This window comes from Toxotes jaculatrix, chromosome 22, assembly GCF_017976425.1.
Source record: "Toxotes jaculatrix isolate fToxJac2 chromosome 22, fToxJac2.pri, whole genome shotgun sequence".
Classification (NCBI taxonomy): Eukaryota; Metazoa; Chordata; class Actinopteri; family Toxotidae; genus Toxotes; species Toxotes jaculatrix.
Genome location: NC_054415.1, coordinates 5,432,204 through 5,446,125, shown reverse-complemented (window position 1 = coordinate 5,446,125; position 13,922 = coordinate 5,432,204). Strand labels below are relative to the sequence as shown.

The following is a 13,922-nucleotide window of genomic DNA, read 5'->3' as shown; positions in this document are numbered from 1 at the left end:
TGAATATAAATCCCAGCTTATGTGGCAGGTGCACAACGATTTCTGGCAGTCCCACTGCGTCCTTTTCCCCTCACTCATCAAAAGGTCTAGAGTTACCATAGGCATGAGAGGGAGAGGTGGGCAGGTTGAGACAAAGTTGTGGCCAAATAAAGCTGACAGAGGAAAGCTAGCTAGAAGATTCCTGTGTGTCCTATTTTTTTTAATCAATGGACACTAGTGACAGACGGTCTATGAGTGTGTCCAATACACACCTAGACCTCTACAGAACTGAAAAAGAACCACTTGCCTTGCTCAGATCAGCTTCATTCGCCATTAAGTCAAACTATGCCAATACCACGACTGAATGCGGATCTGCAGTTATAGCAGAACATTTAGCAAGAGAAAGCAGCTTCAACCAAAAAGGAGGGCAGAGGCCTTCCTCCAAGCAGGGACTTCCTCTCAGCACCATGCTAACAGGGGCTCCTTACAGAGCTCCCATTGTGTACAAGGGCCCCGTGGATCCCCCCCATACATGAAAGCAACACATGCCAGAGTTTCACCCCAGGAAAAGGAGGACAAATATTTCAGTCTGATTGAGCCACACTCTTATAAAAATAAAGGATACTCTTGTAAGGGATAAAAAGGTATTTTGTCACTGGGGGGCCTTTGCTCTCTATTTCCCTCTGTGTCTGATGTCTGTGTGTGTCTGTCTGTGTGTGTATGTGTATGTGTGTGTGTGTGTGTGTGTGTGTGTGTGTGTGTGTGTGTGTGTTTGAGAGGGTCGTGCATGCGGGTGTACGGTGTGGGGTGGGTGCACTCCGAGTGACCAAAAGCAATCTGCTCTGGTCCAATCATTCTCAGTGCCTACCTTCACACATAAGCGGCAGGGCACTCAGGTCTGCCAGAGCACACAGACCTACACATACACACACACTAACACACTTGTCACATTCACACACACACACACACCTTTCACACGCTTCACACACAGACACCCTCCCTCTTCAAGGCACCCTGTGCGACCTCTCACCATTGGCCAAGTCCCGGAGCCCTCAGCATCTCCATCACGGCTGAAGGGACCATTCGGGAAAGCAGGAGACAGAGGTAAGTGTCCTTGGTGCTATCTTCATGCTGGTTCAATGGCTCTCTGCTGCAGGGGATTAGGCAGGCTCAACTAGCCCCTCCAAAATGCTGCTATTCAGGGTTTGCATCAGAGGTTTGCAGGTGTCTGAAATGTCTTTGTTGTCCTTTAGCGATGATAGTGACTGTGAAATGCTGGCTCTTAGTTTCATAAGCTTCAGTAGATGTGATTCAGTTGTGAGTGTCCAACAGGTGGATTTGTGACAGCTTTGGTGAAACTGACATATTTTGCATTTTTGACAGAAACAGCAGTGTTTTCTTTTGATTTCAGATCAGGAAGCAAATCGTGTGTCTTGTACTTTCTCAGCCAGTTTTGCTCAAAATACCTCCTTCCAGTTTTGAAAAAAGTGATGAAAATCTTACTTGTTGTTGGGAACATTTTTTATAAAAGCTCTCTAAAACCGAATTACGTGCAAAACGTTTTTTATTGCTTTAAATTGTTTGTCACCTGCTTCTGTGGAGGATTTAAAAAATTCCTTTTAACCTTTTTGTGACATAAATTTACCAGTTTGCTCTGCAACCATTGGCAAAGGGACGTCTGTCAAGGTTGCTTGTGGCTTTTGAGGGAAAAAGGTAGAATCACTGGATATCAGGAATGCCCAACGCAGGGCCAAGCATAACACAGAGGTAGTGCAGAGGCTACACTCATACACACATACACAGTTTCCACACACTGTAGACTGTGATGGCCTGTATAAAAGCACACCTCTGTCTTTAGCATAGTCCGTCTTTCAGTGTAGCTATGCTGGATTTCATAGCCTCATGAAAGTCAGTTCAGAGGGGATGCTAACCAGTCAGTTCACTTCATTTTTCAATCAACTGCACTAAGTTCTCATTGGACATTTTAAAAGGACAATGAAGATTGATTTACCTAATTAGCCTGTCCCTCTCATATCAACAAAGATTAGATTGATGACTTAAATAAACAAGCGAAGGTGATTTTTTTTTTTTGTTTTATATCTGTCTTCATCCCAAAATAGCCCCAGAGGTTTCTCAGTTTTCTCTCTCTGAAAAGATAGGTGTGTTAAGACACAGTGTGCATCTGTGAGAGGATGTGTCTTTCCAAATGTGTGTGTGTATGTGTGTGTGTGTGTGTGTCAGTGTGTATATATGTGTGTGTGTGTGTTTGAGCACCCTCACTGCTGAATGAAGCTTTTCCTTGCTGCCGTAACTCACTGCCATCCTGTCCACAAACCTCGGTGGAATTTGGAGTTTGAGTGCTGAGACAGGCAGCGACCGGGCCTCATAAAGACCCTCTGTAAAGGGCGAGGGGTCGAGTTAGCTTAGAAACCTCTCTCTCTCTTTCTCTCTCACTCTCTTACTCTCTCCCGTTCAGTCTTTTCCTCACTCTCTCCATCTAACCCTGAGGGCCAACATCTTGTCCGCTTCTAACTCCATCTTGCTCTTCTCTTCTCTTCTACCCCTCCCTTCCCTTGCTCTCCATTTCTCTGCCCCGGCCTAGAGGACTTTCTGAAGACTCTTCTGCCGTTTCACAGGCCGGCAGCGATGTGGCTACACCTGCTATTAGTGTGCTATGAAATTCCCCACTGTCAGGTGATTCATTCCTAAGTCTGTGATGCCAGCTAATTAACCGGTAATTGACATATGCTAATCTTATTAATGCTTCCCACTTGGGATTCACACATATGAACTTAATCAACCTCACTGAGCTTAGCGGATCTGTGCTGGTGAGGAAATCAGCAGCTATCTAGGTCAGGGCAGTGCATCATAGAGCTGCACTCAATCCACGTAGAAAAGGACCCTCTTGTCTGTGCCCTCATTTCAAATTTGCTTCCAAGAATCTTGCTGCGTGTTTCTGCCACAGCCTTTTTTGGTATGATTGAGAAAAATAATGAGAAATAACCGAGGCCCACACAGGAATTCAAATGCAGCTTTAAGTTTTATTGGAAAAGAAGCAACCCAAAATATCTGTTTTTTTAATAAATATTTAAAACCATGACTAAAATATCCTAGAAGATAAAAGTTAGTGTTTAGCCCTGCAGACTAAAGAAAAAGTTCCCATGGTTCCTTATCAGATCAACTCTGACCTCTGACCTTTGACACGCCACAGGCAAGCACTGATTTCAGCCAAGATGGCTGCTCACTGGAAGCATCTGGCTGAGTGAGGCAAGAGGCCCTCATATTTCCATGCCTTGAGCTGTCTGCACCTCAGTAATGAATTCACTGACCTTAGTGATGTGACCCAAAGTCAAGCCCCTGTCTGTAGCACTATAGGTAGTATACTATAGTATATGTAGTATATATAGTATATATAGTATAGATGCTTTACTGCCAATATTATAGACCGGTTCTGGAGCCAGTATCATAAAGGCATGCCTTGTTGAAGTGCACCTATGTGTGTTTGTTCCCTTTTCAATTAGCATTTTGTTTTTGTGCCTTGGGGGAAATTACAATAAATAACAAACTGAAAATGTGAAAACTCACCCTGTGAGAGAGTAATTTCCATGCATCCACAATTATAAATCTTTTTACATTTCTCTGTTGGTGTCAAGGTGGAATATGAGGATGCTGGTGAGGCTCGTGTTGGGACTCCTCGTCCTCAAAGCAGTGGTGGCCAGCCCCAGACTTTCCCGACAAGTGAACTTGGACACATACGACAGCGCCAACTATGATGAGGATCTAGACAATTTAAATGTCGATGAATATGAAGATGGGCTGATAATTGATGATCCTCAGGTAAGAAACTGCATTGGTCCAAGACCATCTCTGTAGTTTTGAGGGAATATTAGTGATACACTGTGGATTTCTTTTTGCTTTCATGGGTCATGGCATGATGCCATTTATTCTGCTCAGATGAAAGTCAGCAAATCCTTTGTAAACCTAAGTAGCCGAAAAACTGTTTTTGCAGACCGACTTAAGATTTATGCAACCTTTACCTTTATCAATTTAACACGTTTTTGTACTATACACAGATTAATGTATTGAGGGACAGTTTTATGAGATGCACATCCAGTTGTTAGACTGTAAAATTCATGCCACCAATTTTAACTGATTGCTGGGACCCTTGTGGAAGAATATGACGATATCACAACAACTTGATATAGAACTAATATTTTGAACCATATAGGCAGCTCAAACTCCCACAAAATTCTGATTTTCCTCTGATTTAACAAAGCACAGCTGTGACATTGTAATACTGGTGAACTGTTCAGTTTTTTATCAGAGGTCAACAAGTTCATGGACAGACAGGCATGCTGATACCAACAGGGGCCATTTGGAAAACGGACAAACTGCTCTAAAGCTGTACACAGTATTTTTGCCAAAATATTTCACTTTCATACCTTAGCCAGCTTCTTTTTTAACCTACATGTCCTAGAATCTTCCACAGACTGAGTCCATCTGCATGTGGAGCAGTTTTGTCTGTAGAATCACACAATATCAGTGATGGACATATTTTTATTTACCTGAAAAAATCAAAGGATACATCTTTTAATTACACAGCAAACAAACTACTAGACAGCTGCTGTGGAATAAATTCTTGCTGTCACTGTTTACTAAAAATGTATTGCACAGAGGGAATGACCTGCTGCAAAATTAGCAAAACTGCGGTGCCCTCTGAGACTTACCTCTTTTGTCTTTCTACTCAGATTCTGCTCTGCTCTGCACAACAGCTTTTAAAAGATGAGTGTGCCAGAAAGGGTTTCTGACATGAAAATGGACTCCAGAACTGCCCTCTAAATCAGCTCACGTTGAACATGATGTGGCAGGCATGCTGGGAGGGCAAGATTTAGTCAAATTTCATGTTCCAATTTAAACGTTTTTGTAACAAGGAAATTAGGCTAAGGCAATGTCAAGGCAGCACGAGGCAAATCATCCACACAGGACTTTCAACATGCTTCCACTGAGCCAGCGACTTAAGCTAAACCTGATGTGAATTGCATTCACACCACTGCTGTTATCAAAGACCTATCCCACAATGCAGTGCAGATTTAGCTGAGGATTTTTTTTTTTTCATCCACGGTCGCAAAAAGTTACAGTCACAGCCTTTTGCTTTAATTTAAGATGTGCAAAGCTTTACAGCTGAGTAATACATAGGACAGTGCTCAGTGTGGGAAAGTTGTCATGTGTTGAAGGGGAATGGCTTTGATAATGTCTCTCTGTTTAACAAGCTTGGATATGACACAGCACATTGCATAAGATTTTGTGGGAGTTTGTGGGAGCATGAAGAGGAGAAACAACACAGTTAGAGTTACTAGAATCTTTCTCATCAGACTGTCCACAGTGGATAAACACAAACCTTTGACTCATAATTGCAGGGTTCAGAAATAGCATATTGCAAAGATCTGTCACTTTGTTTTGTCGACAACACAGTCTCAAAGGTGAGAGGGCAGATCTTCAGATAGACTAGTTGTTTAAGAAGAATATAGATAAAATGGAGTTTATTCACACACAGACTCATCAGATGTCAGGGAAGAAATGAAGCGATGATGAGCTTCATGCCTCTGGAATGCTGAGTCTTCACTTTCCACTTCCAGCTCTTTGTTAGTATGCCTCTTCTTTCTCCTCGGGGCTTGTCTCTTTTGAGAGAAGTAAAGGCTCATCTACAATGTTATCCAAGTAAAGTGTCTTCAGTCTGCTGCCTTCAAAAGTCTCTGCAAATGCTTTGATCACCAACTTTAGATTTATTGAGGCATCTTCTTAGTTTGACCCAGACATTCAGTCAGTCTTTTGTCATTTTCTTTTGACTCATATAACTTTTGTGTCATATAACATTTTTAGAGCAACCCTCTGTAGCTCTTCATTCAAATAAATCTAAAGAAATACCATGAAAATGTTTCAACCTTACTTGAGGATTAGTACCATAATCTCATCTGTTACATCCTTGAAAACACAGGGAATTTTGTCCCAGCATTTGTCTTGCTGAGCATCATATGAGAAGATTGATACCACTCTCATGTCTGTGCATTAAATATGAATCTACAGTCAGTAGTCAGTTAGCTTAGCCTAGATTAAAGACTGTAAACAGGGAGAAAATGTAAGCCGTGCTCTGTTCAAACTAAATCTCCCTACCAGCACCTCTAAAGCTCCACTAATTAACACCCAAAATTTATTGCATGGCTTTTGTGGACTCAAGACTTTACATGGACTTGACATTGTACATTCATGTACAGTATATGCGGATGAACCATGAGATGGGTGATGTCCTGGTGCTACTCATTTTTTGGGTGTGGCTAGCACTTAAGCAAATCCTTCTGTCATTTTGTTTGCAGTAAAGGATGCAGCTGGAGAACCAGTGTGTTGCTGGAACTTCACATACTTTGCTGAATGCGTCTACTGACACTATATACAACATATACAGCAACAACATAGCATTTGGCTTTGGATTGATGCTCACATTAAGCGTCTTTCCTTGTGCCTTCTGTATTCCCATGCTGTCTCCAGATTTTTTTTTTTTTCCCGTATTTTTGGTTGCCAGCCTTTCGCCTCTTCTTTTCCCTCGGGTGTAAATGTTTGCTTTGGGGAAAGGGGGAAATGAAAGGGGAGAGCTGCAGTGAGCTAACTCTGTGCAAGACTTTTCAAAGGCCTACCTTGTTGTATCCCAAACTGTCTCTGCCAAGCTTTAAAATGTGACATTCAGTGCTAGATGTCTCTGTATTGCTGCATTTTATGTCTCTGCATTATAAAGTGGACCTAAAGGTTCCACTTAGTTTGACTTCATTCTCCAGACATACATTTACTTTGATACCTCTTGGTTTATTGGCATCTGATTACTTTGGTTGAAAGTAGTTGAAAAGACTCAAAAATGGATTCTTGCAGTTACCATGTGTGTCTTGGTTCCACAAGGACCATTCCCTTTTTGGAGGGTTGAGTCAGCCCTGTTGGGCGTGAGAGAGTGTCAGGTATTACCTGTGGTGGTGTGTGGGGGTTCATTGCCCTCATCTGGAGAATGATAGAACTGCAGGTTTCATCAAACGCCAAAACATCAAAGGGCAACTGCAATGACTGTGAATTCAATTATAATACCAGATGGATATACCTGAAGCTTTTAATGAAGGAACCAAAAGCACTGTAATTCATAATGCTTGGTTGGTTTGGCAGAGTAGTCTTTTAATTTATTTCCCAACATAAAACTTAAATGCTAGTCTATTTGATAAACAAAAGGGCTAAGTCTTTATTTATGAAGTAATTTCACATTTTGAAATGAGATGGAAAGTAGCATTAATATGGTTTTACTTCTTAGTCCTTGGGTGTATCCACTGTCTGCAAACACCAGCGCGTGTGGAATGAAGTCTTAAAACAAATATGTGAAAATATGCTCCTTTGCATAGAGGAATGATTTGAAAAAAAAAAAAACTTTAACAAAGACTAAGACATTTTATGACAATGTTAAAGTTGTCATTTGCATTGTCAGCAGTCTGACAGCATCTCATAAAAAAAACAGTCCCTCTGATCACTTCATGATCAGTAATGTGTTAAAAAAATTATGGCTGAATATGGAGTCTTAAGTTATTAAGTTATTTTTTTCCTATGGCTTATAAGGTTGGTGCTTGTTTGTTGTTATGGTAAAGATATTTCATAGACAAAATATATGTGCAGAAAGTGTTTTGGGTTGGTGGTGGATGCAAAGATTAATCATGAGTATCCCTTATGGTGTTTCTATGTTTTAGTGTTTGTGTCAGTTATTGCTGTCTTTGCTATGGATACTTCTATCTGGTAACTTTGCTGCCATCTAGTGGTGAATATTGGAAGCTTGAACTGTAAACCTGGAGGGATGAACCTGTGCTGATCTCCCTTCGAGTGTTGATTCAATTATATGTCAGTTGAAGAATGACACCTATTATAGTTTGATGTCCATTTTTTGACTTTTTGCTTTTTTAAATTAATCATATAATTAATTAAAATGGAAAGGAAGAAGAGAGAGGAAGGGGCAAAAGAAGGGAATGTGCAAGATCCCCAAACTGATTCGAAATGAGGATGCAGGCATCTTACAAAGCATATGATACTATCTAGTTGAAACTAGATGCTTCAGAGACTGGGAGGGACATTTGTGCTGGTTTTGCATAAACAGAGCATTATTCACATGATGCCAGTAATCTCATGGTGAATGTGATCAAGTCTATATTTATGAAGAGGAGCTGATTTTCCATTGTATAATGCCATTCAATTACAGGACGAATGATGAGTGCTAACCAGAGTGATCCATCAGCCCAAATGGTTTGAAATTGATCTTTAGAGTTCTGCAGGTTTTAAATTGCTCTCCATCATTCAGGATATGCCAACACAAATTCTTAGAAAGTTACTAATCAGAATGAACAAAAATGGAACTAACACACAGCCAAGTGCTTACTTTGACAAATTATATTTCATGCACAGACTTTTTTTTTTTTTCAGAGTCTCTTACATTTTTGACTCACTGCTGCTGTCTTTTCCTCAGCTAGAGATTGGAACACTGGCCCCACCTGACTATAACTACCCTGTACCCGAGGTGGAACAGGAAGAAGAGGAAGAGGAGGAGGAGTTGCCCCTGAAACCCCAGCTCATCCCTCAGGGTTCAGGGGGATCTGGGGTTCTTATGGGCCCAGACACACAGAAAGGTCTGAAAAAACACATACATTTCGGTCTGCACACCCATAAACCTAAAGTCACTTGATAAACAACGTTCACTCGGTTTGAGATGGCCTTGCTCTTCTTTGGGCCTATGGATTTGTGAGAGCAGCATTACCCATAACAAGCAAATACATCCAAAACTAATCTGTCCTCAAAACTCATTGTCTACACCTTCAGCAATCATCTTTTTCATTTGCATGTCTTTCATTTAACAAGCTTAAACCATATTTTAATATGTCATGTTCAATCATTGTGTCCATTTGTCACCTGCTACTGAACCTAATCATCATTGTGAACTCCAAACTTAATTAATGACCCATTTCAATCTCATCTGTCTGTTTATTAATACCTAATCTTGTCTCTAACAAGAGGTGGAGCTGCGTCTGATGCCCATTGACATCCTTCATGTCTCCGGGGATTTTGGGGGTTCCGTAGGGTCTGGGGCCTCAGCAGCTTCTGGGGCTTCTGGGTCTGGAGACTCAGAAGATCTTCTGGTCTCCAGTGCCTCTGGGGGTTCTGGTGACATTGTCCTAATATCTGGAGCCTCTGAGGAGCTCCTCAGCTCTGGGGGATCTGGAGAGTTCTTGGTATCTGGGGATATCTTAATATCTGGGGATATCTGGGGATCTGGGGATCTCTCTGGATCTGAAGATATCATGGGATCCGCAACTTCTGGAGCCTCTGGGGACATTGGCTCTGGAGGTTCCGGGATTTCTATTGAATTGCCCCCGGGCTCTGGAGGGTCTGGGGACCAGTCTGGTTCTGGGTTCTCTGGGGATCTCTTGATCTCAGGGGCCTCCGGAAGCTCTGGGGTTTCTGGGGACTCTGGTGAGTCCGGGGACTCAGGGATAACTTTGTTATCTGGAGGTTAGTACCTTTACAGAGCAAATGTTTGTTAGTAAAGCTTGTGGCAGCACTTGTTTCTTGATCTGTGTAGAAATAACTCATTATATTCTATGTGATTTATGTTGATTTATTGCCTTAAATTCCATTTAACTGCTTCTTTTTTAAATGTAGTTAAATGTTGATTTTACTTATTTGTTCTACTGAATGCCTCTGTATTTGTGTTACTCATAATCAGTCTGTCTAACATACTGATTGATTGATTGATTGGTTGATTGATTTTCTATCTCACCTCTACCGTCTTAACTTCATGTCTCCTAACCCCAACCCTTGGCTCTAACAAGAGGAGGAGCTGTCCTTCATTCCCGACACTATCCCCCAAGAGGCATCAGCTGCTTCTGGGGATTTCTCAGGAGCTTCAGGAATCTCAGGGGCCTCAGGGGACATTGGAGCCTCTGGAGACTTAGGTGTCTCTGGAGTCTCTGGGGGTTCTGGTGTCTCCGGCTCTGGAGACATAGAGCTCCCTGAGGTAACTCTGGTCCCTGACATTGACAAAGGTCAGTATCTACTTTAGCCATGTGTGAGATATGTTAAAGGCAGGGTAAAAACTAACGTCCATATCTCACATGTCAAAAAGTGTACCAAAAAATGAATACTTAAGTTGTGCAAGGTGTCAGTGATGGTGCTGGGCCAGGAAGCCAATTAATAGTTTTGTGAATTGACCCTTGTTTGTCAGTTTTGGCCACCTCATCCTGCATTTCAGAGTGTAGCTCTGGAAAATTTTGGAAAAGTTTTTTTTTCTTTCTCAGCATCATTGCTTGATTGGTTGGAAACCAGCAGCTTAAACCACTGTGGTTATCTATCTATCCTACCTAACCACTCAGCAGATCACATTTCATGTTCTTAACAGCAAAAAGACATTTAATTTAACTTCTATTCATCAGCTAAATGCCACAAACACAGTATATTAGCAGTGTTAAACTGCTAATATACCACATGTAACTTATCACTGCGGCAAACAGTGGGCTACTGATTGCCAGACTTCCTGTTCCATGTCCATGCTAATCTAACCTGTTTCTTTAACACCTAATCTTGTCTCTAACAAGAGGAGGGGCTGCTTCCAACAACACCAGAAACCCCTCAGGAGGGTACTGGCGGTATAGAAGGGTCAGTGAGCTCTGGATTGCCAGAGCCTGGTGAACCTGACGAGCCTGATGAGCCTGTGGTTGACAGACGAGGTCAGTACTGAACAAAACAGGCACAGAATTTGGAGAAAGACGATATATAAAATCTAAGTTCCCTTTGGAACTTGTCTGTGAAATCCTGATATCCTGAATGCTGATTTGATTGACTTTGCCCTGTGGATGAAACTTTGGGCAAGGATAAGGCTGATTCCATGAACCCTCCATTCTGCCTCCTATTATTTCATATTTTACTCCCTCTATGTCCTCCTCTCCTCCTTCTGATCCATGGGCTCCAGGAATGCCCACTTGCTTGCTGTGCACGTGCCTTGGTGGTTCTGTCTACTGTGATGACTTGAAGTTGGATAGCGTACCACCTCTCCCCAAAGACACCACTCACTTCTACGCACGCTACAACAGAATCATCAAGATCAACAAGTCCGACTTCGCCTCCATGAGTATGTTTCATGTTTGAATGAAAATGTATTAATAATGTTGCAGTGAGCTGTCAGTGAATGCTGATATGAGTATCTCAGGGCGTCTTGTCTTGCTTCCTTCTTCCAGACAAGCTGAAAAAGATAGACTTAACCGCCAACGAGATAAGAGCCATCGATGATAAAGCCTTTTTGGGTCTGCCTGAGCTGGAGGAGCTGGTGATCCGAGAAAATCACATCTCACAGCTGCCTGCTCTCCCAGAGACCATGACCCTGATTGATGCCAGCCACAACAACATTGGCACCAAGGGTATTCACAAAGAGGCGTTCAAAGTACGTACACCTTACAATTACTGTCATACACTAGAGCTTTAAATCGCAAGGGTATGTATATTTTCCAACAAGTAATAAAACATTGCAGAAAAAAACTGATGGGGAATTCCTTGAAGTTTCTGGCACAAGGGGAACATCTAAAGCTCAGGGCCAATAATGATTCATGTTTTTTTTTCATTGTATCTAGGACATGACTGGCCTGCTGTACCTGTACCTAACAGACAACCACATTGATTACATCCCTGTGCCTCTACCAGACAGCCTGCGATCTCTACACCTACAGGTATATCTGCTTTGGCCTTATGTTTTGTCACTTCCCCACCCCTGATCAACGCTGAAAATGAAATAATGAGCATAATGCAGGTTTTTTGCATTCAAAATCTGAAATTATTTTAGGGTCTGTGCAACCACACAGGTGTTTTCACTCACTCTGATTAGACCTGTTGAAGTTGGGTGGACACACACCAGGTGCAACATGCTCATTAGGAGGGTAACTGAAAACACCTGTGTGGGAGGGGCATAGGCAGGCATAGCCTTTAAATAGTTTGCTGAAGCAAACAAATCCTTTCAGGCCCTTGCTCTGCACAGAAGCTACAAGCTCTTATCACTGAACAGCTCGCGAAACTCTGTGCACTCAATTCAATCCAGTTGAATTTGAATCCATTTAAACATTCTCACTAATGTTGAAGCTCTTCCAAAATGCAACTGGTTCTCAGTACCAAACTCTGCTGTGTAGTGGAGTTTAGGGGTCTTGAAACTGTTTAGTTAAAGCAGCTATAATTAGTATTTGAACTGAGTCACCTATAGAGAATTATCGCTTCAATTTCTGGCTCCCCTATGTTTTGCAGAGCTTTCTGCTCATTCAGCTCTCTAACCCCTAACTTTACTACTTTAGTTCGCTCTCACTGATGTAGTAGCATTGTTTTTAGCCACAGTGGGCAGCTTTTTTCACAAAAAGAAATTTTTGTCACATTTAAGAGAAAAGTTTTTGACTGCCATGGTTGCTGTGTATCCTGTCAGTATTTAAAACATTTCATACCATGATGAGCAAATACTCCCTATGCACTCTCATCTGTAAAGATCAAATTTTTCCACTCTTTGATCACTGTAGATAAATGTGTGGACATATCTCATTATCCATCCTCTATCTGCTCTTGCAGCGTAACAATATTCAAATGATGCACGAGGACACATTCTGCAACCTGAAAGATTTCAGCTACATCAGGAATGCACTGGAGGACATCCGCCTGGACGGCAATCCCATCAACCTTAGCAGAACCCCGCAGGCTTACATCTGCCTGCCCCGTATACCCATCGGGGATCTCATTTAACCACACAGACACATACTTACACTCTTGCACACTGACTCCCACGAATACAACCACATGCACACATCTTTGTACATATTGACACACAAGACAACACACACAGACATGTACACCATTTATTCATTCATCAAACATTCAATCAGTTACTACAGCATATTTTAAAACTGTCAAACATGCTGCTCACATATGCTACAGATCAGTTAAACTTTGTGTGGAAATTTATGTTTAATAAAAATCCACAAACATGTAAAGTATGAGTCAGATTCTGGTGATCAAGCACATATACACTGCTCCACTGCACCTTTTTTCTTTCCTGTTGTTCAGACTTCTAAGCCAGGTATAACACAAAAACACATACACACTGAAACAGTCTGGACCCTCATATGAACACACACACATAAATACACACACATGCACACGAGAACTTTGTCAAAAGCCAAACTGTTCCTCAACTTGATTAAATGTAAACAATAGGTGTCATTTGGAGAAATCAGTTTATTGAAAACCCTCAAACAACATGTATGTCTCTGTTTAGTGCCTGTTCAAGACTGGCAAAAAACACAACCAGTGATATTGTTTAAAGATGTTTGTTTTGTAAAAATAAATAATAATATTAATATTAATGATGAATCTAACACTTTTGGAAATGTATACTAGCATAAACTTATTGAAGCTGGAGCTTAACAAAAGGAAAATTGAGTATCTAATGCAATAAAAGAAGCATTTAAACACAATCATTTGTTGTAAAGTCTGTAATATAAAAATATATATTCTGGAAAAAAGATTTTTTACATGAACTGCAATATTTGGTATATTACATTTCAAAAAGTGATGTTTTAACCATGCACAATAGCCTATACCAAAGACTCTAATGTCTAGGGTTGACCAAATAAAGACTATTGTTTCATTTGGGAGGGGGGTTGTTGAATTTGATTGTGGATGGGGTTGAGAATAATGCTAATAGCTTGCTATTGTGTGCTCTGTATGGAATAACCACAAGTGAATAAAGATTTTTTGAAGACCTCTCCAAACTTGGAGTGGCTCAACGTTTTCATTGACAATATATAGGTGTAAGTATATTGTTGATTTTGAACTACAGTATATGCAAATGTAGC

General features: G+C 41.2%; 1 protein-coding gene across 1 annotated transcript; it reads left to right on the top strand.

Annotated features, from left to right (window-relative positions):
• The first annotated feature begins 955 nt into the window (after positions 1-955).
• On the top strand, positions 956-13,820 carry LOC121176286. The gene is made up of 10 exons (XM_041030330.1): positions 956-1,083; positions 3,633-3,816; positions 8,516-8,675; positions 9,058-9,555; positions 9,876-10,088; positions 10,638-10,769; positions 11,012-11,170; positions 11,277-11,479; positions 11,667-11,762; positions 12,640-13,820. The coding sequence occupies exons 2-10, from the start codon at positions 3,640-3,642 to the stop codon at positions 12,808-12,810; spliced, it is 1,809 nt and encodes a 602-aa protein (XP_040886264.1). The 5' UTR covers positions 956-1,083; positions 3,633-3,639; the 3' UTR covers positions 12,811-13,820.
• The last annotated feature ends 102 nt before the right edge of the window (positions 13,821-13,922 follow it).

What these genes read in the sequence shown, in the direction of transcription:
- LOC121176286 (XM_041030330.1), top strand. Translation starts at nt 3,640, where the DNA reads ATGAGGATGCTGGTGAGGCTCGTGTTGGGACTCCTCGTCCTCAAAGCA. An exon ending in GCCTGTGGTTGACAGACGAG is followed by an intron (nt 10,770 to 11,011) that starts GTCAGTACTGAA and finishes CATGGGCTCCAG; the next exon opens with GAATGCCCACTTGCTTGCTG. An exon ending in GTCCGACTTCGCCTCCATGA is followed by an intron (nt 11,171 to 11,276) that starts GTATGTTTCATG and finishes TCCTTCTTCCAG; the next exon opens with ACAAGCTGAAAAAGATAGAC.